General features: G+C 36.1%; 4 protein-coding genes across 11 annotated transcripts; 2 read left to right on the plus strand and 2 right to left on the minus strand.

The window, feature by feature from the left end:
- Positions 1–4,306: 4,306 nt before the first annotated feature.
- Positions 4,307–13,826, plus strand: LOC110847881. Of its 4 annotated transcripts, XM_022094913.2 has the most exons (15): positions 4,307–4,477; positions 4,551–4,613; positions 5,825–7,651; positions 8,152–9,163; positions 9,370–9,480; positions 9,553–9,649; positions 9,706–9,927; positions 10,286–10,403; positions 10,538–10,897; positions 11,037–11,255; positions 11,407–11,702; positions 11,765–12,123; positions 12,215–12,319; positions 12,419–13,056; positions 13,162–13,826. In XM_022094913.2, exons 3-15 carry the CDS (start codon positions 5,895–5,897, stop codon positions 13,346–13,348), a joined length of 5,481 nt encoding a protein of 1,826 aa, XP_021950605.1. In that variant the 5' UTR covers positions 4,307–4,477; positions 4,551–4,613; positions 5,825–5,894; the 3' UTR covers positions 13,349–13,826. The 4 variants fall into 4 exon arrangements, with proteins under 4 accessions (XP_021950605.1, XP_035706352.1, XP_021950607.1 ...); XM_035850459.1 differs by having other exon boundaries at positions 4,307–4,613; XM_022094915.2 differs by having other exon boundaries at positions 4,307–4,613; positions 11,768–12,123.
- On the minus strand, positions 13,799–16,097 carry LOC110847883 (dolichyl-diphosphooligosaccharide--protein glycosyltransferase 48 kDa subunit). Its single transcript, XM_022094916.2, has 7 exons — positions 15,956–16,097; positions 15,625–15,813; positions 15,237–15,541; positions 14,982–15,170; positions 14,777–14,905; positions 14,290–14,685; positions 13,799–14,209 (listed from the first exon to the last, which is right to left on the minus strand). Exons 2-7 carry the CDS (start codon positions 15,788–15,790, stop codon positions 14,060–14,062), a joined length of 1,335 nt encoding a protein of 444 aa, XP_021950608.1. The 5' UTR covers positions 15,791–15,813; positions 15,956–16,097; the 3' UTR covers positions 13,799–14,059.
- On the plus strand, positions 16,058–21,052 carry LOC110846202. 3 transcript variants are annotated; one of them, XM_035850469.1, is made up of 15 exons: positions 16,058–16,170; positions 16,248–16,323; positions 16,510–16,764; positions 16,879–17,136; positions 17,246–17,322; positions 17,403–17,492; positions 17,579–17,602; positions 17,783–17,805; positions 19,411–19,483; positions 19,573–19,674; positions 19,755–19,779; positions 19,939–19,991; positions 20,145–20,189; positions 20,271–20,298; positions 20,401–21,052. In XM_035850469.1, the coding sequence occupies exons 3-15, from the start codon at positions 16,584–16,586 to the stop codon at positions 20,607–20,609; spliced, it is 1,188 nt and encodes a 395-aa protein (XP_035706362.1). In that variant the 5' UTR covers positions 16,058–16,170; positions 16,248–16,323; positions 16,510–16,583; the 3' UTR covers positions 20,610–21,052. The 3 variants fall into 3 exon arrangements, with proteins under 3 accessions (XP_035706362.1, XP_021948555.1, XP_035706363.1); XM_022092863.2 differs by lacking the exon at positions 16,058–16,170 and having other exon boundaries at positions 16,177–16,323; XM_035850470.1 differs by lacking the exons at positions 16,058–16,170; positions 19,411–19,483; positions 19,573–19,674 and having other exon boundaries at positions 16,177–16,323; positions 20,401–20,578.
- Positions 21,053–21,176: 124 nt separating this feature from the next.
- Positions 21,177–23,312, minus strand: LOC110846203 (NECAP-like protein CG9132). Of its 3 annotated transcripts, none has more exons than XM_022092867.2 (7): positions 23,173–23,312; positions 22,861–22,898; positions 22,650–22,762; positions 22,411–22,541; positions 22,277–22,351; positions 21,989–22,197; positions 21,177–21,845 (listed from the first exon to the last, which is right to left on the minus strand). In XM_022092867.2, exons 3-7 carry the CDS (start codon positions 22,733–22,735, stop codon positions 21,615–21,617), a joined length of 732 nt encoding a protein of 243 aa, XP_021948559.1. In that variant the 5' UTR covers positions 22,736–22,762; positions 22,861–22,898; positions 23,173–23,312; the 3' UTR covers positions 21,177–21,614. The 3 variants fall into 3 exon arrangements, with proteins under 3 accessions (XP_021948559.1, XP_021948558.1, XP_021948556.1); XM_022092866.2 differs by having other exon boundaries at positions 23,037–23,257; XM_022092864.2 differs by having other exon boundaries at positions 23,060–23,215.
- Positions 23,313–23,347: the final 35 nt, after the last annotated feature.

Raw genomic sequence — 23,347 nt, forward strand, 5'->3', positions numbered from 1 at the left:
AGTAATCTATCTGGGAAGACTATTCATAATCTGTGAATCTGAAACTCTCTTAGACTCTGAATTTGCCGAGGTCACATTTTTCAACATTGTGTGCAGATTGCACATGCGAAGTATAACCGAGTACATCTTGGTGGTTTGTGAAGAAGAGTTTAGAAAAAAAAAGTAATAGGAAGGTGAAGAAACAACATAAGCACGTAGTAGCAAAAATCCTACTTTTTTTCACACTAAATATTAACTGAGGAGCATACTATCAAGTACTATACGACAGCAGGACCAGTTGTGTTTTTCACCGCTTTTTAAGTGTTCCTGTGCAATATATTAAGTAGCTCGGCTCAAGTACATTGGAGGAGACATCACGGAACTGTTGGCACGAGTTCATGTATGAAACTTCTTCTGCCAAAATTGCACAAATAGTACATGCATGCATACATATTGGCAACTCGTCTGCACAGTGAAGAAGAGTACGAAACATCCCCGAATCAAGAGGACACGCTAAATTATATGAAAGTTTATAAAAGTCACTGCAGCCGAATACATACATACAACACGATATTGTGGAGATCGACTGGGTGCAATCTCGCATACTTGGAATTTTTCATGGAATTTAATATCCAGAAGACAATACATGTGAATTCTTGCATGGTGTGCCACACACACACACCAGGTCAATAACAATATGTTCATAAAACTTTCACTGTGCTCACATTCTTTCATCGAATTTTCTTCCTGATAACGCTTATCCAATTAAGTCAAAGTCTTTGACTTAACGAGGGAGTAGTACGAACAATATTACCAATTCTTCAATCATACACATGTCATCCTAGTAATAATATTTAGTTTGAGTTTCGCTATTATTTGTATGAAACAAGCAAAGAATGTTTTGGTACCCAGTCCCCACACGGTATGACAAATCGTTCGAAGACAATCAGATCAAAGTGTCCTGGCATCAAGAACACTAATTATATGCATTCATTGTAGTATTATAATTATTTAATTTTTCGGACGTTGTCACAACCGTCGTTGTGACTTCAGAATGGACCCCTATTTCAATGTTAATGTTGCTTATAAAACTTTTAATTGAGTAAAATGAGGAATAACCAACTAAAAACCGCTAAAAGCAATAAAATAATTATTATTAGTAGTGTACATCTTTTTTGAGAAGAATGTGTTTCAAATCAAACACATGACAAACATGATGTACAGTTTCCCTTCATATTATCGTTATCATGTTCTGATACTTCCGATTATTCAGTGCCCTAAGCTCTTTCTAGGAGGAATTAGTAGCCCTGTCCTGAGTGTCCTTATCATCCAGTTTATCCACTCATATACAATACAATACTGCGTCAGTCAGTTTCAATGTTGAATGAGTGTAAATGCATGGCATACGATTTATCTATCATATGACTAACCCGACGTTCGTTTCCGTTCATATTAAATTGCGTATCATCACTATCACCTACATATGCTAATTATGTAAAACCTAACAATGCATAGTAAAAAAAATCACAAACTTTCAGTAGTAGAAAAACTCACCAGAATAAATCAAGAAAGAGGTCCAGCTTCCAAGTGTACTATCTAAGGCAAACGTCCTCAGTCCTCAAAAGAATGTGAATGAAGTTGAAGTTGAACCTTGTCCGAAAAATTCACAGAGCAGTAATAGTGTGACAAATCGGCAAGCTTTGCTTTGGTTGGTTTCCCCGTACGGAACAGAGTGTTTATTTTAGCTGGAGTATAGGTATAGGTTGAATGAAATTTGAAGTTTGTCAGGAGTCAGGAACTGCATTGTTCAGTTGAAACGGCAGATTAGACTGGACTTGTCAGTAAAATTTAGTCATTATAAAGTTATTGTAGCTGTGTACAATTGACGATGGCAAAACACAGTTGTTGAGCATATAATAATATAACAATTCAATTATTTTATATATCAACTTCAATGTTGATAATCACAATACAACACGGATACATTCACTACCACGCACACACCGCTGCCTGATAAGAACAGAGCATTAACTGATTTATAGACTGTAAATATTATTATTATGAGGTTAGTTCACGATTGATTGGCTGGGTCGTTGACTGCTCCGAGTCACACTCAAGTCTCAATCATTCAATTATGCGTTGTAAATTTTCTTCCGTTCAAATATTCAAATCTTTTAGGATTTTCAGGAGGGTTCCCACGCACGTAGATTCGAAATTTTATCCAACCAAACCAAGATATTTGAATTTAGATTTTAGACCACGCGATGAAATGTACAATAGCTTCCAATCACTTTGTTTTCAGTCCTTTTGTCTCTTCAAATCTAAAACAACAAATGAGAAAGTCAATGACTGATACATATATAAGCACACATATATTTAATACTTGTTATCCATTGGTTTTAACAACAATATATAATCAAACTAGAATAAAATTCGTATGCAAAGGCATCACATACGTGGTTCATAATTGATCTATCATATGCTTGTATTAAAGATGAAGTATAAATAATGGTCATCAACTATACATTCAAAATTGTGATTTGGGTATTACGATAACTGAAAAATATGTAAATTCGTGAATGGCGACAGATGATTCAAAATGAATGTCATAAAAATCACAAATTATAACATGTGCACAAACGAACAAGTAAATAACCTACAGACACTAATACCTTGTACTAAATTATTCCTTATATTATCAGAAGACGACACGAGACGACGAGACTTGCGCCAAGTCACTTAAGAACCCACCATCAAACAACCAAATTACCTTTTCCACCTCTGTTCGAAAAGTAGTACTCGTAAAACCCGGCCCGTTTCCCTCCACTTCTTCCTTATCCGGCCAGATAACCCGTAGTAGTAGTAGGTGTATTAATTCAATCTACTTTTTTGCACACCAAAACCAAATATCTGCGTTTGGCTGTCTACTTTTCGTCAAAAACTTTTGCAAACTGACTTGTTAATATGCACGTCGTTGCTTCCTGTCCTGCTGGGCTTGGCACAACTTGGCGTCAATAATACTGCCTCTCTCCGCCAATAATTGTTGTCAAGATAAGCGAGCAAGGTTGTTGTTGATGATGCAAATAATTCAGTACAAATAGTTCAAAATATTATTGTCCACCAGCCGAAGAGGAGCAGTGGTGATGATTTTGAGTCCGACGACCGTACCTTTGTGGAGTGTACTAGCAGCAGCATAGAGTGAGTAATAAACGCAGTCAGGGCAATGTGGTGCAGCCTGCTCCAGCAAAGGAGACATCCATCCACCTCGCTCGCTGCTTCCAAAAAACTCGCCTTTGTGATCAGTTAGATACTGCTGTTTCTCGGCTTCATAAACAGAGAGGAGGCTTGTATATTTGTGAAGCCTGGTTTTATGACTCCAGCAGCAGTAGAGCTGCAGCTAGCTCCAGCATGAGTTGAGATGGACAAAATATTCTGAAGCCAAAAGGTATTCGTATTAGGTAACAAAGTTGTATTAACTAAGCTGCACTTTTTCACTGTGTGTGTACAACTATTGAACAAGCTATGGACCCGTAGTAAGTAACCAACAGCGAGAGATGAACATTCAGCCCGATTGCAAACGCAGAGAGATTCTCACATGTAATATAATAAACAAACACACAGGCTGGACATGTATTCATCAAAATATTACCACTAATATATATCCAAAGGGTATGGAAATCTTTGCTTTGAGATGTTGATGACTTACTTACGAGTTGCTAAACATGGTCACTCACTTAAATAACAAGCTAAACAACCCTTTCTTTAGCATGCCTTTTTAACCACACATATTAATCTTGGAATAGTAGATGAGCTAATGTTTGCATGCTCTCGATGGCTCTAATCATTTGTGTGGGCTAATAATCGCAATAAATAATGCATGCAACATGATTACTTGAAAAATTAAAACATGTGAAATAATATTGACCATGGTTAAGTAGTTCAACCAAATTATGTTTAGGACAGCATGAGGACATAAAAATATGTAGATTAAATAACCCTGTTCCAAGGGTAAAGCCCCAAAAAAACAATTTTGTACCAAGTTCAAAATTCCAATAAAGGGAGTACAAACGTGGTTTGATACAAAACATATGAAACAAAGACGTTCTGGGGAAATCATAAAGATGAGGATAAGCAACGTGGCTCCAGCAAGTGCAGAATTATCTATTGCAAAAACATGGCCTTTTAGTACTTTTGCTTATTTGCTAAAGATTGCACAACATGTTTACTTGCACACAGGCTTCATAGCTTGAACAAAGGAAGAGATGCTGATCGGCTGGGTAGGATGCGCTGCTGCTGCTGTAAGCGGTCTCATGTCCAGCAGCCAAATTCAAGTCGAGACTTGATCAAAACTAAAAGTCAACACCATCAGGATTCTTTCAGCGCACTTTTGCGAATTTTAAGAATTTGAAAGTTTCGTCTATTTTTTCAAATTACAAAGGAAAATTATTTTTAAATGAATCTATAAAGTCAGCTGGCTTGTGTTCTCCCGACCCAACTGGTATGTCTCCAATCGGTGGTGGATGGAATTTAAATTTCTAACTTGTTGATTAGTTTGTACTTTCGATCTGTAGTGATAAACTTATGTAGTCAAAGTCAATAATTGAAATAATTCAAGGCTTATCTACCAAGTTCAGGTATGTGTTTGTGTTTTTCTAAGATTATTATTGTTTCGTCGATTCGTTCTTCTTAACGTTCTTTAAGAACGTTCAGTCACAAGTCTAATAACGAAAAACTAGGTGCAAGGTTCGCACACGTTCATTTTCATCATTTAATAAGACCTTAAATATAGTGTGTCCCCTCTAAGCTAAATCGGTTGTTTTAATCATTCTCTTTCGGTCCAAAAACTTTGAAAAGAATTTCATAATCATTTTATTATGAAGAAAATTAAATAATTGCTCCTACTACTAAATACATGCTAGTATGACGCATCGATGTATTTCGACTCCATCCTAATTCCTAACACATGTAACGAAACAAGGTGTTAAGATTAAGATACAAGGTCGAAATATTTCGGAACCTCAGAATTGTTCCCTGAAAAGGGCTCAAGTATTAGGGCATAATTTTTTATGAGGCCACCAGCTTCGTAAAACCTTCCCTGCGTTCCCAAATCAACACCAAATACAACATTCGTCATACTTTGAGTGAGTAACATAATCATAATATGCTAGTCTACATATCATTTGTTGTAACGATAGTTTATTGTGCGTCCGCATTGATTCATGGTGGATAAGATCAATTGCAGATTCATTGAATAACATGCATTCAACATGCATACAATGAATTTATCTTGTTTTTAAAGTAAAGGCTCACTGTGTAATCATTGAATCTAATTATATTGTTGTACATTGATGTAATGTTCTACCAATATTTTTACTTTAAAATAGGCAATTAGTTCGCAGGTAGTGGTTGCCATTTCTCGTCACGAAGCAACAAGAAAAGGAGAAAATAACTTCCGAACACTGAAGGGTAGTCGTCGTCCTCACGACTTCGGACAGAAAACCATCATCCGTTTTTGGTTGCTGTTGAAGTGAAGAGAGAAAAGAAGTTGAACAACGAGTTGAAACGCGAGCAACGTAAATATTCATTTTTTTGTACAATCTTTATTTAAAAAAAACAGTGTATGAAATCGCACACAATGCCATTATTGCCAATAAAACGAACGTATGTTGGGTTGAGAATTTGTAAGTAGGCACCGAGAATCAAAAGTAAGGGAACCAGGGAAGTGTGGAGATTTGGTGGTAGTGTTTGAAATTATTAGGTAATAGTTTTTATAAAATCACAATTTTAGTATCCTTGCGCGCACTGTTGAATTTATTCTTATTCGTCGTTTTTGTTTTTGTTCAAGGTTCTTGGCTAAACAATTCAGGAAAATGGGATCCTTTTAAGTTTATTATCACACGAGGACGACAACAATTATGTCTAACAAGACATCGGACGAGGCGGCTATGACGCCTTCGGAGATTGAAAAAGAAAAGGATAATATTACAGACGATGATGGAATTGAAAATTTTCTAAGCGAAGCCATTGGCCAGGATGTCGACGTTGACGTTTTTAAAGATATTGGCGATTCTGACACAATAGCTGAATTAATGGAAGTTGTGACGGCGTCTTTTGTTGGTACCAACTCGAGACGAAATTCTAACCAAGAAGAGAAGATATTACCCGAGATACCAAAGGAAGTATCTCGTTCATTAGTATCTCCTAGACCAATAAGAAGACCCGGAAAAAAATTTCCAGCTCTACAACCTGAGGAAAAAAGAACCACAAATAAAACAAAAAACAACCCACCAGGCAAAAAGAGGATGAGCGAAAAGGAAGGCCCTGGCACAAGCGATAAAATAAAAAATCGGCTAAAAGTTAGACTTAAATTCTCTCCTCATCAGCAACATAACATTGATGTTTCTCCTAAAAATAAAACTATTAAAAACTCCAATACAACAAAACCAATCACAACGTCAAAACATGAGTCTGTACCTAAAACGACACAGGACAAAAACAATATTTCAAGTCTAAACGTAATTTTGAAAAAGCGACAAAGTAACGAGAACATACTTCTTCACAAAAAATGCACCAACAACAAAAGCAGGAGGATGGTTGGATCCAAACCTTGTTGTATCATTGTGTATGATATATTAAAAACCGACAAGTTCTTTGAAATGGTTACTCCTAGTACACAGCAAAAGTCTTCTAGTACTAGCATTAATTTGTGCAGTATTACAGAAGATAAAATTGAAGAATTTCATGCAATTGAAGCCAAAAAAAGACTCTATTATCATGATTTATTTAATCCATCAACAAATACGACGACGGTCCTTTGTAAAGTTGGAGAAAAGAAGAAATACGTCGTTCTCGTTGAGCCACAAAAAATCAATTTAAAAGAAACATGCGACAAGAAAAATTATAATGCACATAAATCCGGAAAAGAAACTGCAGACAAGATAAAAACACCATCGACTAAGAAGACTAGTGTAGATGTTGTGACACGTGATAATCCTGTTATTAATTCCAAATCAAGAGAAATGAGAAAAGACATTGTAACGACGCCAAATGCACAACACGAAGAGTGTAAAGGTAAAATAAATGCAATTATTAAGACATGTGAGCTGGAAATCAAGCAATTTTCAGTAAGTGCTTTACAAAATGAACCTTGTAATACAAACGACGAAGGCCTTGTGAAAACTCAGCCTCTTGTAGATGCAATCACCCCAAGTTCCTCCAAAATAATTAAAGATGAGGCAAGTATAACGAAAAGTAAAACTAAAGATGTAAAACATGATGACGAGGAAAAAGGAAAACCACTAATCACACCAAGTCCAAACTCTTCTAAAGAAACTTTGACCGTGGGCAATAATTCTACTAGTACTACAAATATTGCCAGCACTGACGTTGACGTAAAGAAGCAGAAAATAAACATGTTGAAACAACAAACTTCTACCCCTGATACATATGTTGACGATGCGGATGATCAACAGCGAAGACGGCGACGCCAAAGAGAAAAGGATGAAACAAAAAGAGAAAAAGATAAGAAGTTTGAACGACTGGAAAATGAGAGGCAAAGAAAATCGTCTGATACTAAGAAATCTATAGTCACTGATAGAGAAACGACAACATCGAAACTCTTACAGACTTGTTATTCCCCTACAAAAGGTTTATCAATGCCTCAGTCCTTTCGGTAAGTAAAAAGTTAATAAATATATATATTATATTTTATTAATGATTTATCATTATGTGTTACTAACTTTCTTCAAAATACGATATGAAAATATTAATCACACTATAATAAATCAAACATTTAGTAATTCGCGTCGTCAAGTCGTGCCTTATATCAAAGTCAAAGTGTTTTATTCCCAATGGACCAACCAAACATGTTGCTACTTCATTGAAGTTCAATATTTTATTTCGATTTGCAGTTGCGTGTAAAGATAGCAAAATCGGCATTGTTATAATTCCTAACGTTTATTAATTATTGGTATTATTTTTATGATCACTCATTTCTGCGGTTTTCGGGGATTATTTCTTGATTTTATTGTTGAAAATTGCTAGCTTTCAATGAACTACTGTCATTTTCATCAGGCAAGAATACAAAGATATTATGGTATTATTTTTGTATAGTGGACAAATTTAAATCTTTCATATTGACAAACACACTTAGAATTACTACTATTATTTCAGAATTCCCAAGGCTCAAGGTGACTACCCGAAAATACCAAAATTGCAACAAATTTCTACACTTCTCCCGAAATTAGATGAAAATGAAATTCCTAAACCAAAAGTTGATGCCACGAAAGAGGAGGATAAGAAACAAACTTCTGCGACGACGAGTGCCATTATTAAATTTGAGCCTGACCAATCAGCAGCAGACGAGCCAAAATCCCAGGTCGATGGTGGCCATGATGAGTCCTCCATATCAGTCCGTTCCCGTATTATCGATGAAAGCGAAAGTCTTCTGCCTAAACTGCAATGTATCAGTGACGAAAATAAGAAACAAGCTTCTACGACTCCTGTTTCTACGAAACCTAAGCATGACGAACCATCAGAAAAACCAAAGTCCCAGGTTGATGACTCTACAAACCATCAAATTAAGCATGAAAAACAAGCTCTAGCCTATAGTAATTATGATAAAATAAATACGTCGCAACAATCTCCTAATCGTCAAGTACAACCAGAATTTAATTGCCCTGCTACTCCCGCTATGCAAAATGATGCTGATGAGGCTGTTGATGAATCGCATGCTACTATGCCAGATCCAGATGATGCTGCTGACGATTCCAGCGTACCAAATGATTGTGGAGCAACTTTACCCCCACTTTCAGAAATAGTAGAAATTGGGAACTTTGCCAAAGCTGTTACAGTATTGATTCAGAAAAATTTTGATATATCAGAGCCCACCTTTAATAATTTCACCAGTACAACTGATGCTATCACTGGAAAATGTGCTTGGTGGTTTTCTAAATGTGATAAGGAGCCTCCAAATTTGGAAGATATAAAATTGCCCAGATTAGACTCGGTGAATTCTTCGTATGGGAGCGATGCTGGGAGCGATGCAAGCTTCCTCGGAAATGTTAGCGATTCGGACAGGCATGATGACAATTGTCAGGTTCATGAAATTTCCTCAACTAGTCATAAACTAATCCGTGGATCGACTTCCTCGACTGTTGACCCTGACAAGGTTGACGAGTTTTGCGTAAGTTTATTTCTGATGGGTGGGTCGGGTTATGAAAGGTGGGTGGAGTTATGTTTGACAGATCTACGGGGTCAAAATATTATTCTTATCGAAGTACCAACGAAAATTGACTTAAAAACTGCAAAACTGGTTTGGCATTGTGTGCGAATTTCGTGTTTGATAGTGATTTACAGTCTATAATTAATGTCATTTTAATTTATTTATAGGGACGGTCACTACTACAAGCTAAAATTAGAACATCTGCTGGCCAAAATTTTCGAAACATATTTGATCTTCGTTCTGGATCTTCGTTTTCGTACGACAAGGAAAACTTCCAGGTACATTATATGGTTTATAGATAAATCAGTTTCAAATGACTCGTCGTCTTTAATGCCTTTAATGTTTTTTAGGCCAAGTGCAACTTGTGTAATCAACTTATCGTAGGGAAACTAAATTTAGCCACACACGTTCGTGGAGCAACCCACAAAGAAAATCTTCGTAAACTTGGTAAGTGGATCTTTATTACCATTGTTGAAAGTCTTTAATAATTTGCTATGAAATAGATTTGCACATGGAGAAGTCTGAGAAAGCCGAAGACAATTCTGTCACACAGACATCGAAGACTATGTCGATCACGAAAACTGAAGAAAAGAAGACAAAAGAATCAAAATCGTCTCCTAAAAAAGATTCCTCAAATGAGAAGGAAATACGACTTTCAAATGAACGGGTTAAAGTAAAAATTGAACCATCTGGAATGAAAATGCAATATGGAACAACGTCCACAGGTACTTAATTAATAGTTAATTATACTTTGATTGTCTTAGGCGACTAGTCATGTCTTCCAAAAATAGCATACTCGGTCACGAACCTAGGCGGTCACAATTGGCCGGTTCTGGTCTAAAGTATGACCTCTGCAATGCTATTTAGTTTTGCTAATTAATTGTATATTTGCATTGCCTACTCCAGTATGGCAAGTTTATTCACAATAAGTATCTGGAATGACGAATTAAATTGTCTGTTTAATACATTAATTAATACAATGTCAAGTCCAATATTCCATCCCACAACAAGACGTACATAGTTTGATAAGAATTTAACTATTTACCATGCAATAAAAAATAATCATCCAATATTTATTATTAGGTTTGAGCGTTAAAATTCCAGTGGAGGATGATGTAAGTATTGTAAAAAGATCAAGGTCTCCTTTGGAGGTAATATCTCGATCAAAGAAGTCAAGATCACGTTCTCCCAGAAGGCGAAGGTAAATAAACAAACAAAATCTATAATAATATCCTGTTAAAATGGACCAACACTCTTTTAAGGCAGCGACATATCCACCTAGGGTATATTTTAATCGCTAATAGTAATACTTTTGTCTGTTTCATATTATTGTAGGACACGTTCTAGGTCCAGATCTCCAGTCTCCAGAATTCCTAGATCTCCAACGGCATTGAGACTGTCACGTAGATCTCCAGAACATTATAGTAGAAGTAGAAGACACTCTCGGAGATCACGGTCTAGGTCTAGGTCTAGGTCTCCAAGATCTTCAAGAAGGAGGAGAACAGATTCTGATGAATATCGAAGTCGTAAAAAATCACCTCCACGAAGGAGTCGAAGAAGGTCAAAGTCAAGGAGTCCTCCATTGCCGAAGAAAGATAACAGAGAGTTTCACGCTAAACTAGCTCTTACTGCCGATGGAAAATGGACTGATGAGATGGAGAAACAGTGGAAATTAATGGAGGCAGAAGAGGCCATGTAAGGGATTCAGCATAATTAATTATATATATATTTGATTAAGTGCATGCGGTAGTTATTTAATAATAGTACTCACAATTGTTATAAGAATTAAAAGAATATTTAGTAATGAACACCCTCAACTTTATATTATGCACAGGTTTCGTGAACAATTTATCGATCGTCGAAAAGAATACGTTTCAGCCCCTGAGGAGCATCCTCGTTATGCAAATGAGTGGACAGAGTTTTGGGAACGGAGATATCAGGAAGTTGAAAAAGAAGGGAAAGATCCTGATACATACAATTATGTCGTCGAGTGGAAGGATTTTTGGTCAAAGCGACTGAATTTTTTACTTCAAGAAGAAGCGGATGAAAAGATGTAAGTTAGATAGTAAAGAAAAATTAACTAACAATTGTTAAAATAAACAATTAAGTATTTACATGCTTCGTATTCTAGTACTATTTATAAATACTAGGGTTGTGTGAACTTAAACATTCTTTAAATATACTTTTTGTTCTTGTTTGAATAGTCGTGAAATCAAGAGGAAGTACAAAATGGACTTTGAATCTTTGAATTTACTCCGAAAGACTATACATCAATCAACTCCTGTCCCTGTGAATGCTAATAAAATTCTTGAAAATCCCGAACGAGTCTACTTTGAACGAAACAAAGCTGACCAAATTATGAATGGATCCGCATCTGCTACAGTAGATCCCGCAATAATGATCATGCTGGGTAGTAACTCTAGCAAAGGAAATGGTAGTATTATAGACATATCTGATGAAGGAATGTCGGCAATTTCGAGCGGAAACGTAATTCTCAATGGTATATCAAAACTAATCAAAAACTTTATATTGCATGTATATTTTGATATTTTATTTTTTTAGCAGAACAAAATAAGGTCCCTGAAGCTGCTAAGCGTTCAATTTCCGTTGAAGATTTCAAGTCGACATGGGAAGCGTACACTCGGCCTAAACCCGATGGGAATTATTTAAGGAATCCTTTAGGGACAAATCTAACAGATGGTTTACGCCAAGGCCAAGATTCAGTTTTCATTCCTGAATTTAGCGTAAAAACGCCATTTTCTCAACCAAGTATAGCCCCATCAGACGATACTACTACTACGAGTAGTGATGGTAGTTTAGATTCTCTTGGATTTGATTTGGTTCAAGTTTTGAGGTTGATGTGTAAAACTGAAGACCAGTTAAGTTTTCTAGCTCCTAAAGTGTTGGAATATTTTAAAATTGTAAGCCAATTCAACATTATTATTCGTAACTTACCTCTTCTTGCAGCATTTAATAACTAATTTAATTTTGAATCACCTGCTATTCATCCAGGCGGAAGAATTAGAACTGAAAAAGAGCAAAGGATCACATATTTTGTTGGGCAATGAAGAGCTCGTGACTATTTTATTTCAAGCAAGAGACCGCTTTATGACTATGGTAATGATCGTTCAGATAGATTTTCTAAGTGGCTACAATTAAATTAAATAATATTACATATATGATGTTAAAATAATTATCTATCTACAATTTGTGCAGATTCGCTCAAATGTGCTAGGAAGGGATATTTTACAAAAATTAAATTTAACGGTATATGGACTCAATTCAATCCTTGAGATCCCTCAATGCCAGAAATTTCGGCCCGCTCCAGTTCCAGTTGCAACTAGTCTATCACCTGAAACATTTACAACGCCAACTATTTTAAAAACCAAGACTTTGTCGAAACCAGATTCGCCAGCAGCTGTGGAGACTGTAAAATCTGATTCCCCCAAGGTTCCAGCAATGTCGGCTGCTGGAATAGAGGTTGCCACCGTAGCAGCTCATCTTTCCCCTAGAGTGAAATCTTTTCTAGCAGGAGAAATTTCAAAGTACCTTCTCCTTGTCGGAGGTCAAAGTATGTCAGGCCCTGAACTGGCAGAATTTGTATTAAAGTTAATTTCTCCATTAATTAAAAAAACCAACAAGCCAATGATGGAAAACAAAGCTGATTCGTCGTCGTCCGAGAAGCGGCCAGAAAGGAAAGAACAAGATCCATTCGACATAAATATCTCACAAAATTCTCAAGCGACAATTCTTGGGCACGATTACACTCATTCTTTTGATATGAGGATCACGGGCGTTAGTGGAAGTAAGGCGGTGGGAAGTGCTCTACCAACGCTGCCAAATATGTTTTACAGGTAAATACATTTGCACATACTTCTTTGTTTTAAATTTTGTTCTTGGATTATGATTATGAACATAATGCACGAGAGACTTAAATAATAATTGTAATTTATTTCCAGATCGGCGAATGTGGAATCACAAGAGGAACCAATGATTGACGTCAGAAATCGACGAAATGCTACTCCTGCAACCAACAATGATCAGCCACCATCTAAATCACAAACACGGGAGGATGACGGGAGGCAATCCCCATTTTCTAGACGAGAATTGTCCATGAACCCAGACAGAGATGTAGTTAGATATTAGTCACATTTTTATTACTTGGACTTGCATGTGTATCATGTCTATGTGTTATTTTTGCAACTGTCGTGTACGAAAATTAATTTCTTATGAATCTTTATTCACCAGCCAATTCCTCTAATATCCAATAGTTTTTTTGTGATGCTAGTTTTATTATTTAATGAATATTAGTTATTACAATAATAAATATATCGTTAAAAAACCAAAATTGCTGCTGCTTGTGCATCATTTCTGCATTAATCATTAGGAATCTAAAATTATTTATCTAGATCAATTCACTTACTTACACGATGTACAAAACTTTCTTTTACTTGTAGGAAGTGGTTGAATGCGAGGACCAACGACTGTGAGGTAAGTTTTACTGGTGAATGAATGATGATTTAATTACTTGATTTGATTGCAAATTATAATTTTAATTGTGTATTGAAAAAAATTGCAATAATTATCACAACTAAGTTTTCTTAATAAACGATTTTTAATCAACAATTTTTTTTTGATATCTAGCAGACTTACCATTTTTGTCAGTGAGACGACACAATAATTTATACATCGTTCCATTCATTTCAATTAATTTCAATTAATATAAAAAGATACCAGAAGTACACACAGAAGAAATATTATTGCTACATACAATAAGTGATAATTTCATAATAATAAGTAACATTCATTCAAAAATGGGGATTTGCGCAGTATCATCTTTAAAACGACTTAGACTTTTTAATCACTCTTATCCTTTTCTCGATAATGGAGGAATACGCAAGAGAAAATAAATACTCCACCTATCATAGAAAAGGCACCTGCATAGTATGGGTAAGCACTTGGAATGAATCTCTCATACTGAGTGTGCTGTAGGGGTCGGACAGATACCTGAAAATATATTAATTAGAATTCAATTTCCAAAAATACTGGCAAAACTTTTAGTTTCATAAATGTTAAAAGAATCTCACTTGTGTTGTGCTCGACAGAAACGTGTAACCTTTTCTGTGATAATCAATCTTAAATTGGAAAACTCCATAAACGTCTGGAATTTTGAACTTGGCTTCGTAGAGGCCGGCTTTGTTCCCAGCAACTTTGGTCAAAGTGGTTCTAACGAATGGGTCAATACGAACGAATTCGAGCTGCACATCGTTTCCATTGTATCCGGTCCACGACCCATCTTTCAATTCTTCGAGGACGACATTGTACACCACATCTTCGGTAATGGTGTAGGCGGCAGGAGCATTCTTCTCGCCAGCCTTGTGATGCGTCACGTTGCTTAACCTGAGAACTCCCTTTTCTTTGAAAACCCACTGAGCAAGAGCCGTCGCCAGTTTTTCGTTGCCATATTTGACATTCTTGCCACCCTGTAAAATTTTAAAATTTCATAACCTTGCTTAACAAAATAACATGCAAACATATTCAAAGTTATTTAACTTGAAATATTATTTTTCTCACCCTTTGTGCAGTTGCCACTGCATACTTGTCAGAAAACAAATCCAAAGATCCACAGAAAATTACGCGAGCATTGTTTCTTGCTTGAAGTCCGGCAACAAGTACAGTATTTTTTCCAACAGTGTGAGGATACTGCAAAAAATAGCACATTATTATAGCATGATGTTTATGTAGTGTATATATAAATAACTTGGTAATAAATACCAACCTCGGAGATTTCTTTCTCTGGATCATACGAATAAGCAGTGCTTGATGCAGTCAAAATTTCCAAAACCAATGGATTATCCGGATCCAGCAGTAAGCTTGCCCCTTCATACAAAATTGCTTCTGAATTTGAAGATCCGACTAGAATTTCGGCTTCAATCAAATTTTTAGGGTCCACAGAAACCACTGTATGCTGCGCATGGGTGATTATTAGATATTTAGGTAATCGATTTCCCAAATTCGTTTCAAAACTACATACCCTTCCAGAATCAATATTGGCATCAAAATTGAGATGGTCTATAACATAGGACCCTGGATCATCAAGCTCAACACCAAATTCAGCAGCCAAATCTCGCACAGCATCTCCGCTTGCAGGACTTGCAGCGATAAGAATATTTCCACCATGATCCACAAACTCGGCCACAGCCTCTGGGTTCAAGTCTCCTCCGAACTCATCCGTCCCAGGTGCAAAAAGGATGACATTTTGATAGAGCCACATCCCGTACTTTTTTAAACTCAGGCCAGCATCATCTGCCATCTTGAACGTTAGCTGATAGCCAGAATCTAACCATGCATAATAAAACAAATCAGATTTATGAATAAATGAACGTTCTCACCAATGAACCGTTTGCTGGTTGTATGATTACCTTGCAATTTCCTGAAGAACATTGAATGAGTCTCTTTTATTGCCAGGTTATCTAACAAAACCAACGTGTTTTTGTTCGCCGAAGAGTTTTGTGTCGTCACCTTGCCCAAAGAGAACGAGGCAATCAGCACGATAAGGCAAGAAATCCATCGCGATGTGACAGGCATGTCGGACGACAAGAATTTCCCTCCTTAAAATAAAACATAAGTGGTCAATTAAATTTTATTTTGATGAAAAAAAATACATACACCTCATCCTTAAAATATTAATCGTCAAATTAAAATTTTAAATATATTTACAAATTAAATCACTTTAGAACATTTTGGACTTACAGACGACGACGGAACACGGTCACAGGCTGGTCGCCAAGATGGTCACCGAAATGAGAAATTATTTTTGACAGGAACTGCTGGATCTGAATTTTTATTTGATACGTGTCCAGCGAAGAAGGAACCGGCAGAAGATGTAGCATAAAATCAGATGGGGCTGGAGACGAAGAGATGGCAGGTGCGAGGGCTTGACAGACCAACAACCAATTCCCATCCAAGTCAGCCTCACTCACGTTGATTTGTTTTTATTCATTATATTCAACGAGTGATTGTTGTTATTATTATTATTCTCTAGATTTCAATTATTTACTACAAAAATTCAAGTAAAAGAAAAAATAACGGTTAATGCCAAGACGTTGGTAGAAATTCAGGTAATTTCATAATTTAAAGTCTAGGATCTATGATAAGATTGGTGAAAGCTGTCACCCAAAATACGAATAATACAAGGTTTTTGTTATTTTTTAAAAATTTCTGCCTGCCTGGTAAAATAAAAATCACAAGGTCGAAGATTAGGATTACAGATTAACGAGCTTCATTGTGTGTTATTTTGTTTTCAGAATATAAGGACGGATCCCCTAAAGAAAGTATAAAGTAAAGACTAAGGACTAACGTTGAATGTCGAAATAGTAAAATGCGATCGTTTCATCGTGACCACTTTTTCGTGAAAGGATGGCCATACTCGTATGCTTTAATTTTCTACGTCTTGTCACTCCACGTCCTGGACACAAACACCAGATCTTCGTCTCCACATTGGAAACTGGAGAATAATGGAAATGATCTAGTACCAAAACCTGTGGGTACAGGGTCAGCAGGTCAGCAATTAGTAAATATTGTAAATAAGTAACTTATCGCGACATAAGGTTGACGACGATTCATTTAGTCACAAAGTAATATAATAACCAACAGACCATTACAATTATTATTAGGCGCTGATCTCAATGGAACAACTGTCGCGTCATTGTCATTAAGAGGGTTGTTAAGTACAAGAGAAGAAGATGATCTCGTGTTCCAGATTCTAGCTTCAACCGTCGTGAATTCGGGAGGATGGATGAAAAACGGTCAAGAGGTGTATTGCCCAAGTTGTCCAATGGGCCAACACCACAGACTTCAAGATGACGATGGAAGCCTTTATGTTACTTCAGTGGACGATGGTACCCATGAGCCGTTGGAGTGTGGAAAACCAGGTATGTTAAACATACATTATTTTTTATTTAAATATATACGATTAAATTAATGATTACATGATGATTACTCACGTTAACATACACTAAATACTAATTTTCATCATTTCAGAATCAGTCATAACCTATTACGATCAGTTGATGGGTATTGCGAATCGGCATAACCATCCGCACATTCCAGAACCCCAAGTATATTAAGAACTTCATAAACATGTATGCTTTTACTATGTGGAGTATGCATTTAAAATGTGGTTTGTGTATCCCTACAGGTGGCAATGCATTTTAAAAAGAAGGGCAGTAAAAAAGACACAATTGACTTGAACGCCTTGGAAAGAAAGTTGCGTAAAGCAAAGAAAGAGGTTTGATTGAATTGCCAACTATACATATAATCAGCAGTGTTTTTGTCTGATCTGATTTATGCAACTATCTATTGTATTTATTTTAGAAACCGAGTTCAGTACAGTTACAGGTATTAGTCTTATTAACTTTGAGAGAAATGATTTCCGATTCAGACATGATATCTTATGATTATGTACGATGATATTATGATTATGATACGCTTTGCAATGATAAAAGCGTCATTTCTCTCGTATGCTTATATTATTTTGACTGCGATTTTATATGTGTATCTCTTGCTTTTAACTTTTAGAACCAGATTGGAAACTTTAACCGGTAAGACTTACTTTAATTTAAACTATAAATATGGTAATTTTTTGTGGTATTCAAGGAAGACATTTTTTATAACGTAGTTTACTAAATCAAGCTATCAAGAACAACCATTTAAGTTACGCAAATTGGGCAATTACTCTTCCTACTTCTTAAGTTGCTGATTTTCTGACTTGTCAGCCAGTTCTGAGGTGAATTTTGTGAAAAGTTGCTTGCCTTTTTTATTTCGCACTGGAAAGCGGATCTGAATCCCTTCAAAATCTTCTTTTGGTCCAATAATGCAGTAGTTTGATCTGCCCAACCGATACGCGCGTCGAATTTGGTCTTCGGTCAATTCACCTTTGACCCCTTCCAGACCTTCAATCGCCTGATTCAAGTATTTGGCACGAATGGGAGCTGATTTGGTCTTTCTTTGCCCTGCTGCTGCGTACTATTATACAAGAGAGAAAGTCATTAATTATATTATGATAAACAAGATCATTTTGAGAGAAAGTCATGATATGAAACTAAATTACTCACAGTATGGAAGCTTTCCCATTTGAATGCATCTTTCTGATTCTTTTCGGAACTCATGCCCGAATCAAATGTCAACTCCTAAAATAAGAAAGATTAATAATCATTCTAATATCGAATTTAGTAAATTGTGGTAAAGTTTTACACTTACATAATGATAAGCTCTCCACTTCTTCTTACCATCATTGTTCTTCTCCTGCAACATTTTTGCAGGGGATGAGCAGTCTCCAAGTCCGTCTAACATTTGGTGAATGATGCACCCACCTCGTTTAGCACATGTTCCAATGTATACATTGTACTTGCTCAATTTATCATTGCAATATTCATCCAAATCATCATATTTCACTCTTGCTGGGACAACTAAAATCACGTTGCCGAAGTATGGCCGCGTTTTTCCTCTTCCTATTATGGCCAGTCGCATGAATTCATTTTCGTCATCATCAATAGGGTCGTCTTGTTCAACATCACCTAAGATAAGAATAATATGAAATGGAACAAAGGGCCTTCATTTGGAAAAAGTGAGATTTTCATATTACCAGTGAATACTTCCAATTTATCTTTTTCATCAACATTGCAGTAACTACCGAGCTGATTCTTCTTATTCCAAGCCTTCGCACCCTCACGATGTTTCTTTGCTTGTACTTTCCTCCTAAAATAGACACAAAAAGAATGATGATAAGAGATAAAGTACTTGGTTAGCGTCGGGATGCACTTACTTAGCGTCTGAACCGACATGATGATTACTGTTGTGCTTTCTTAAAGCGCCGATGGATGAACATCCAGTACCACATGTTGGGCATATCACACTTTTCGATATTTTGCTTTTCCTCCCATTCCTGACTTTTCTCACAATTGGAAGACTGTCGTCACCTGTTGCTAATGTTTTTCGACCCATATTTACTTTCAATATTCACAATATTCACAAAAATGGTGCGAAAGTGAGTGAGCGAGTGAGTTCAGCAGTCAAGGAAAGCCATCAACATTTCATCATAATTTATCCAAGTCTCAACACGTTTTATCGTGTTTATGAATCTCGACTTTTTTTATTATCTCATATGATCTCATGTTGATTTTCATTGTTAATTTTAATAATCGCAGGATTAAAGGGCACACGCTAAGAGCAATCGAGTGTTTCCGAAGGGCCCTAGCAGTCGCTCCCAACAATCCGGAAGTATGTATTTATTTGTGCATCGGTTTCAGAAATTGGCTGCATTGACAAGTTGTGCAGGCTTTATAAAGTGGCCGGTTTTATTTTGTCAGGTTTTATTGAATCTCGCTCGATTGCTGTTCACCCTTCAATATCTTGACGACTCTCTCTTTTTGGCAAGACGGTCACTAGAGTTGCAAGCTCCTGACCGGAATGTACGTTGCATTTCTTGCTCATAGTTATGATATATATTATACATATTAAATAAGCGTTAAACTAAATTTTATCTGTTTAGGCCTGGGCTCAGCATTTTGCACTTGGTGAGTTGTATTAAATTTGGGTGACTGCGAGAGTTATTTGTGAAAGACCAAGACTCAGTTTATAACGACCAGTTCCAGTTGTGAACATTTTTTTAGACTTCGAAAATAGTAAGGAACTAATCGATATTAACTTACCATGATTTATTGAACTATTTATAGGCGAAATTTTACGGGCGTATGGCCATCACAGGGAGGCTTTATTACATTTTAAGGTACTATCTAACAGCTCATAAGAGCTCGTATATATGTATGCAGCCACGAGGGTTGGGATATTTAATTCATATATGAGAAGTCCCATAATCTCGTGGTTGCGCCCATGCATATCAAGTCTATAATTTTTTAACATATGTGTACTATATATATAGCATACGCTTGAATTACGTCCAGATCACACGGAAGCACAAGAGCAGGTTTGTATTTCAATCCATTTGTTTGTGACTGAAAGTTAAGAAAAAATCTTATATTTCTATATGGAATCTAATTTGTTTCAGCTTCGCGAGCTTGAAATTTTACTCGCAGGTATTAATAATTAAGTAGTTTTAAGGCAATGACCTAGCTGTGAATACAGTGTACTGTTGTATTGAATTTGTGAATTAAACAATAAATTATTTTCATTTTCAGGAACAGGATTACATACCGTTACATTAATAATAATCATCTTGCTTGTCCTTGGCGTCGTTCTGGTCATGGTTTCCAGTTTGGAAAATGATGAGGCTGCAGATTCTAACCAAAATCGTGCAAGTCGTCATTTCAGTCGAGCACTAGCAATGCGCAGTTTGAAACTTGGAATTTCACCAAGATCATTACGAGGCGGCAAAAGAGGAACGTAAACTAACCACCTTATATTGATCAAGATGTTCGTAGACTTCTCAAAAAATGTCAAAATAGAAATTTAATTTGTTATACATACACAATTTGTTATTATATATGCGTTGACACGAACGTTTAATTTGTGACTGTAAAATCTGACTGATATCGGAACATAACTAATTTAATTGACAGTAATTTCAAGGTGTCTTTTCTTTTCGAAGGAAAACTTTGTTCTGTTCGTTCTTGTCGTTTCGAATGTCTTCAAAAGTCAGAATACTTATAACGCTTCATTATTACTATATTATACATTACAGAACTTGATTATTGTTTGCCGATTAATGAGTCCCGTCGTCCTGATTAACTCAAAATAATAATAATGTTGCTCTAGTCATGACCGATAATTACCTTATCTGAACAGGAATATGATCAAACCCATAATAAATTCATGTAATAATAGTTATAACATGAAATGTGTGTATAACACTGTATCACACCATGTCCATTCTTTTTGATTCATGATCTGATCATGAGCCAAAATCTCAGGAACTGCAGAGTCCAGCAGTAAATTAAATGCATCAACAGCCAAGTTATGTTATTATACGGCTTTTATTTTTAACTTTATAATACTCTGATACCTTCTTTATATTCAAAGAGGAAGGCATATCATTTTCATACATTTTTTCTAATTGCTGGTTCCGAATATATTTTTTTTAATTCATGCACTAGCAGTTTAAACCCAATACTTTATGAATGGAAGTGTACACCATGTTTAATAGGTATAGTATGTATGATATTGTTTTTCTTTCTTATCGTTTATACGTAGTATAACTACGAGTCTAAAAAATCTTCATCAGATTGAGAGTAGATTGTGACGACATCGAATCTATCTCTCGTCAACTGTATTACATTGTATAAATGACCTGCTAAATGTATATATATTTACATAGTGTTGTGGATATATATTGTTGATTTATGCTGCTGAGAGAGAGAGTATGGTATGATGATAGAATAGTGACCTTCTTTAGTTAGAACTGTACCCAACTACTATTTGAGGCTGCCTCACCCCCAGATGCTCCTGAGGATGCTGGGTTTGGTTGATGCGAAGGTGAACTGGTTGGGGTAGCTTCTCGTGAGATGTTGAGCGAAGCTGATGGAGATACCTTCGGTCCAGCCGCTGGAGGGGGAGGTAATAATATTCCCATCCCCCCACCACCAATTTTAGTTTTGGGCTTAGATGGTCCGTCATTACCATCCTTCTGCAAATATGGAAAACTAAAATCAGATCGAGAAAATGATGAAACATTTTTTTATCCATAATTATAACCATATTACATAAATATGCAGTACGATATAAGTAACTAACAAATTACAAACCGTGATAAATTGTTAACAAGCTAACCTGATCCCGTTTTTTGAAACATTTGGTTGGAATTGAAATTTTTTCGCCCTCCTTGAAACCGAGGTCCAAGGCCGGTTTTGGCGCATCTTTCTCCTTCTCAATATCTTGCTCAACTTTAAGTCGTTTAAAATGATCTTGCAGTGTGACGTTAAGGTCAAATGCATTAGATCTATCAGCAAACCCCACCCCAATAAATGCAGTACGTCCAGCTATAAAAATAAAATTTAGTCTTTTATCGACTTGTGCGTTATTAATTATTCTTGCACAGCATCCTGTCTGACTTCTTACCGCTATCATCAATAATTCTAAGTACGAAATATCGAGAAGAATCTGACACTGCTTCAATTGCTGGGCCAGGATATTCTACGGTAGGCATATTATTAGTTGATCAAATTAATTATCTTCAACTATTATCAACTAACCGTCAATTGGGGCCTTTGCAAATAATTCTCCCGAATTTTTGTCCTCCAACTTAATAACACATTTATTTCCAACTGAAGCTAGCCGCAACCTCCCACTCCAATCCGGGTTGTCCAAATTCCATTCATTAGCTCTAAATATTATAACCAATTAACGGTTATTATCAAGTTACACAGAATTCATGATATCTGCATAAAGAAGCAAACACCATGAATTATAACCGACACACAAAACTTTATACCTGTAGCTTCTGTTGGTTGCACGTGGAGGAATTTTGTACATGAAAACTTCAGGCAAAATCAAAAGAACACTTTCATAGTCGTCCATCTTTCCTTTATCTCCTTCAGTATTTATCTTTTATGCAAAAAATTAAATATATTAAACAATCACATAGTAGTATGACGTAACCGGGTATTTATGTATTATTACTAATTAGCATTAAGAGTATTTACCTGAGCGAGTAGTGGCTGTGATTCCTTAATACCAAACCCTATCAACAAAATTTTAAATTAATTACCAATAACAAGACCATATGAAATATCAGTACTCACGACAGAGTACGAGGCATACTAAATCAAAGCTTTTGCATAAATAATCACTAATCAAAGAATAATAAACCAAAACAAACCACTAATCAACTAATTAACCAACCAATCAATAATAATCAGCAGGTTGAATTCAATAAATTCCAGTCTTCGTGTCCTCTAGCCAGACGGAATGTGAAGTGTATTGCGAATACGTAGACTAAAGGAAAGATGAATCACCTTCTTTCCACACAGCGTGAGTGAATCCGAATGAATTAAATTAAATTAACTAACTAACTTCAAAGTCGATGTTGCTCAGTTGACAGATCAGCGAGCGTGTAAAAGTAAATGTGGAGGTGCAGTGAAAGTCTATATGTTTTGATTTGACTTCCCCTCCCACTACGTCTCAAATTCC

The sequence above is a fragment of the Folsomia candida genome, unplaced genomic scaffold (genome assembly GCF_002217175.1).
Source record: "Folsomia candida strain VU population unplaced genomic scaffold, ASM221717v1 Fcan01_Sc003, whole genome shotgun sequence".
NCBI lineage: Eukaryota > Metazoa > Arthropoda > Collembola > Entomobryomorpha > Isotomidae > Folsomia > Folsomia candida.

Bases quoted from the DNA above. Each gene is read 5' to 3' on its own strand.
- LOC110847881 (XM_035850459.1), top strand. From the start codon at position 5,895: ATGTCTAACAAGACATCGGACGAGGCGGCTATGACGCCTTCGGAGATT. The intron at 9,650-9,705 runs GTAAGTGGATCT...GCTATGAAATAG, and splicing joins AGAAAATCTTCGTAAACTTG to ATTTGCACATGGAGAAGTCT. The intron at 11,703-11,764 runs GTATATCAAAAC...TTATTTTTTTAG, and splicing joins CGGAAACGTAATTCTCAATG to CAGAACAAAATAAGGTCCCT.
- LOC110847883 (XM_022094916.2), bottom strand. From the start codon at position 15,790: ATGCCTGTCACATCGCGATGGATTTCTTGCCTTATCGTGCTGATTGCC. The intron at 15,171-15,236 runs GTATGTAGTTTT...ACCCATGCGCAG, and splicing joins CCAATATTGATTCTGGAAGG to CATACAGTGGTTTCTGTGGA. The intron at 14,686-14,776 runs GTGAGAAAAATA...AAAATTTTACAG, and splicing joins CAGTGGCAACTGCACAAAGG to GGTGGCAAGAATGTCAAATA.
- LOC110846202 (XM_035850469.1), top strand. From the start codon at position 16,584: ATGCGATCGTTTCATCGTGACCACTTTTTCGTGAAAGGATGGCCATAC. The intron at 17,603-17,782 runs GTATTAGTCTTA...TTTAACTTTTAG, and splicing joins CGAGTTCAGTACAGTTACAG to AACCAGATTGGAAACTTTAA. The intron at 20,299-20,400 runs GTATTAATAATT...TTTCATTTTCAG, and splicing joins GCTTGAAATTTTACTCGCAG to GAACAGGATTACATACCGTT.
- LOC110846203 (XM_022092867.2), bottom strand. From the start codon at position 22,735: ATGGACGACTATGAAAGTGTTCTTTTGATTTTGCCTGAAGTTTTCATG. The intron at 22,198-22,276 runs GTAAGAAGTCAG...TTATTTTTATAG, and splicing joins TAGAATTATTGATGATAGCG to CTGGACGTACTGCATTTATT. The intron at 21,846-21,988 runs GTTAGCTTGTTA...CCATATTTGCAG, and splicing joins GTTTCAAAAAACGGGATCAG to AAGGATGGTAATGACGGACC.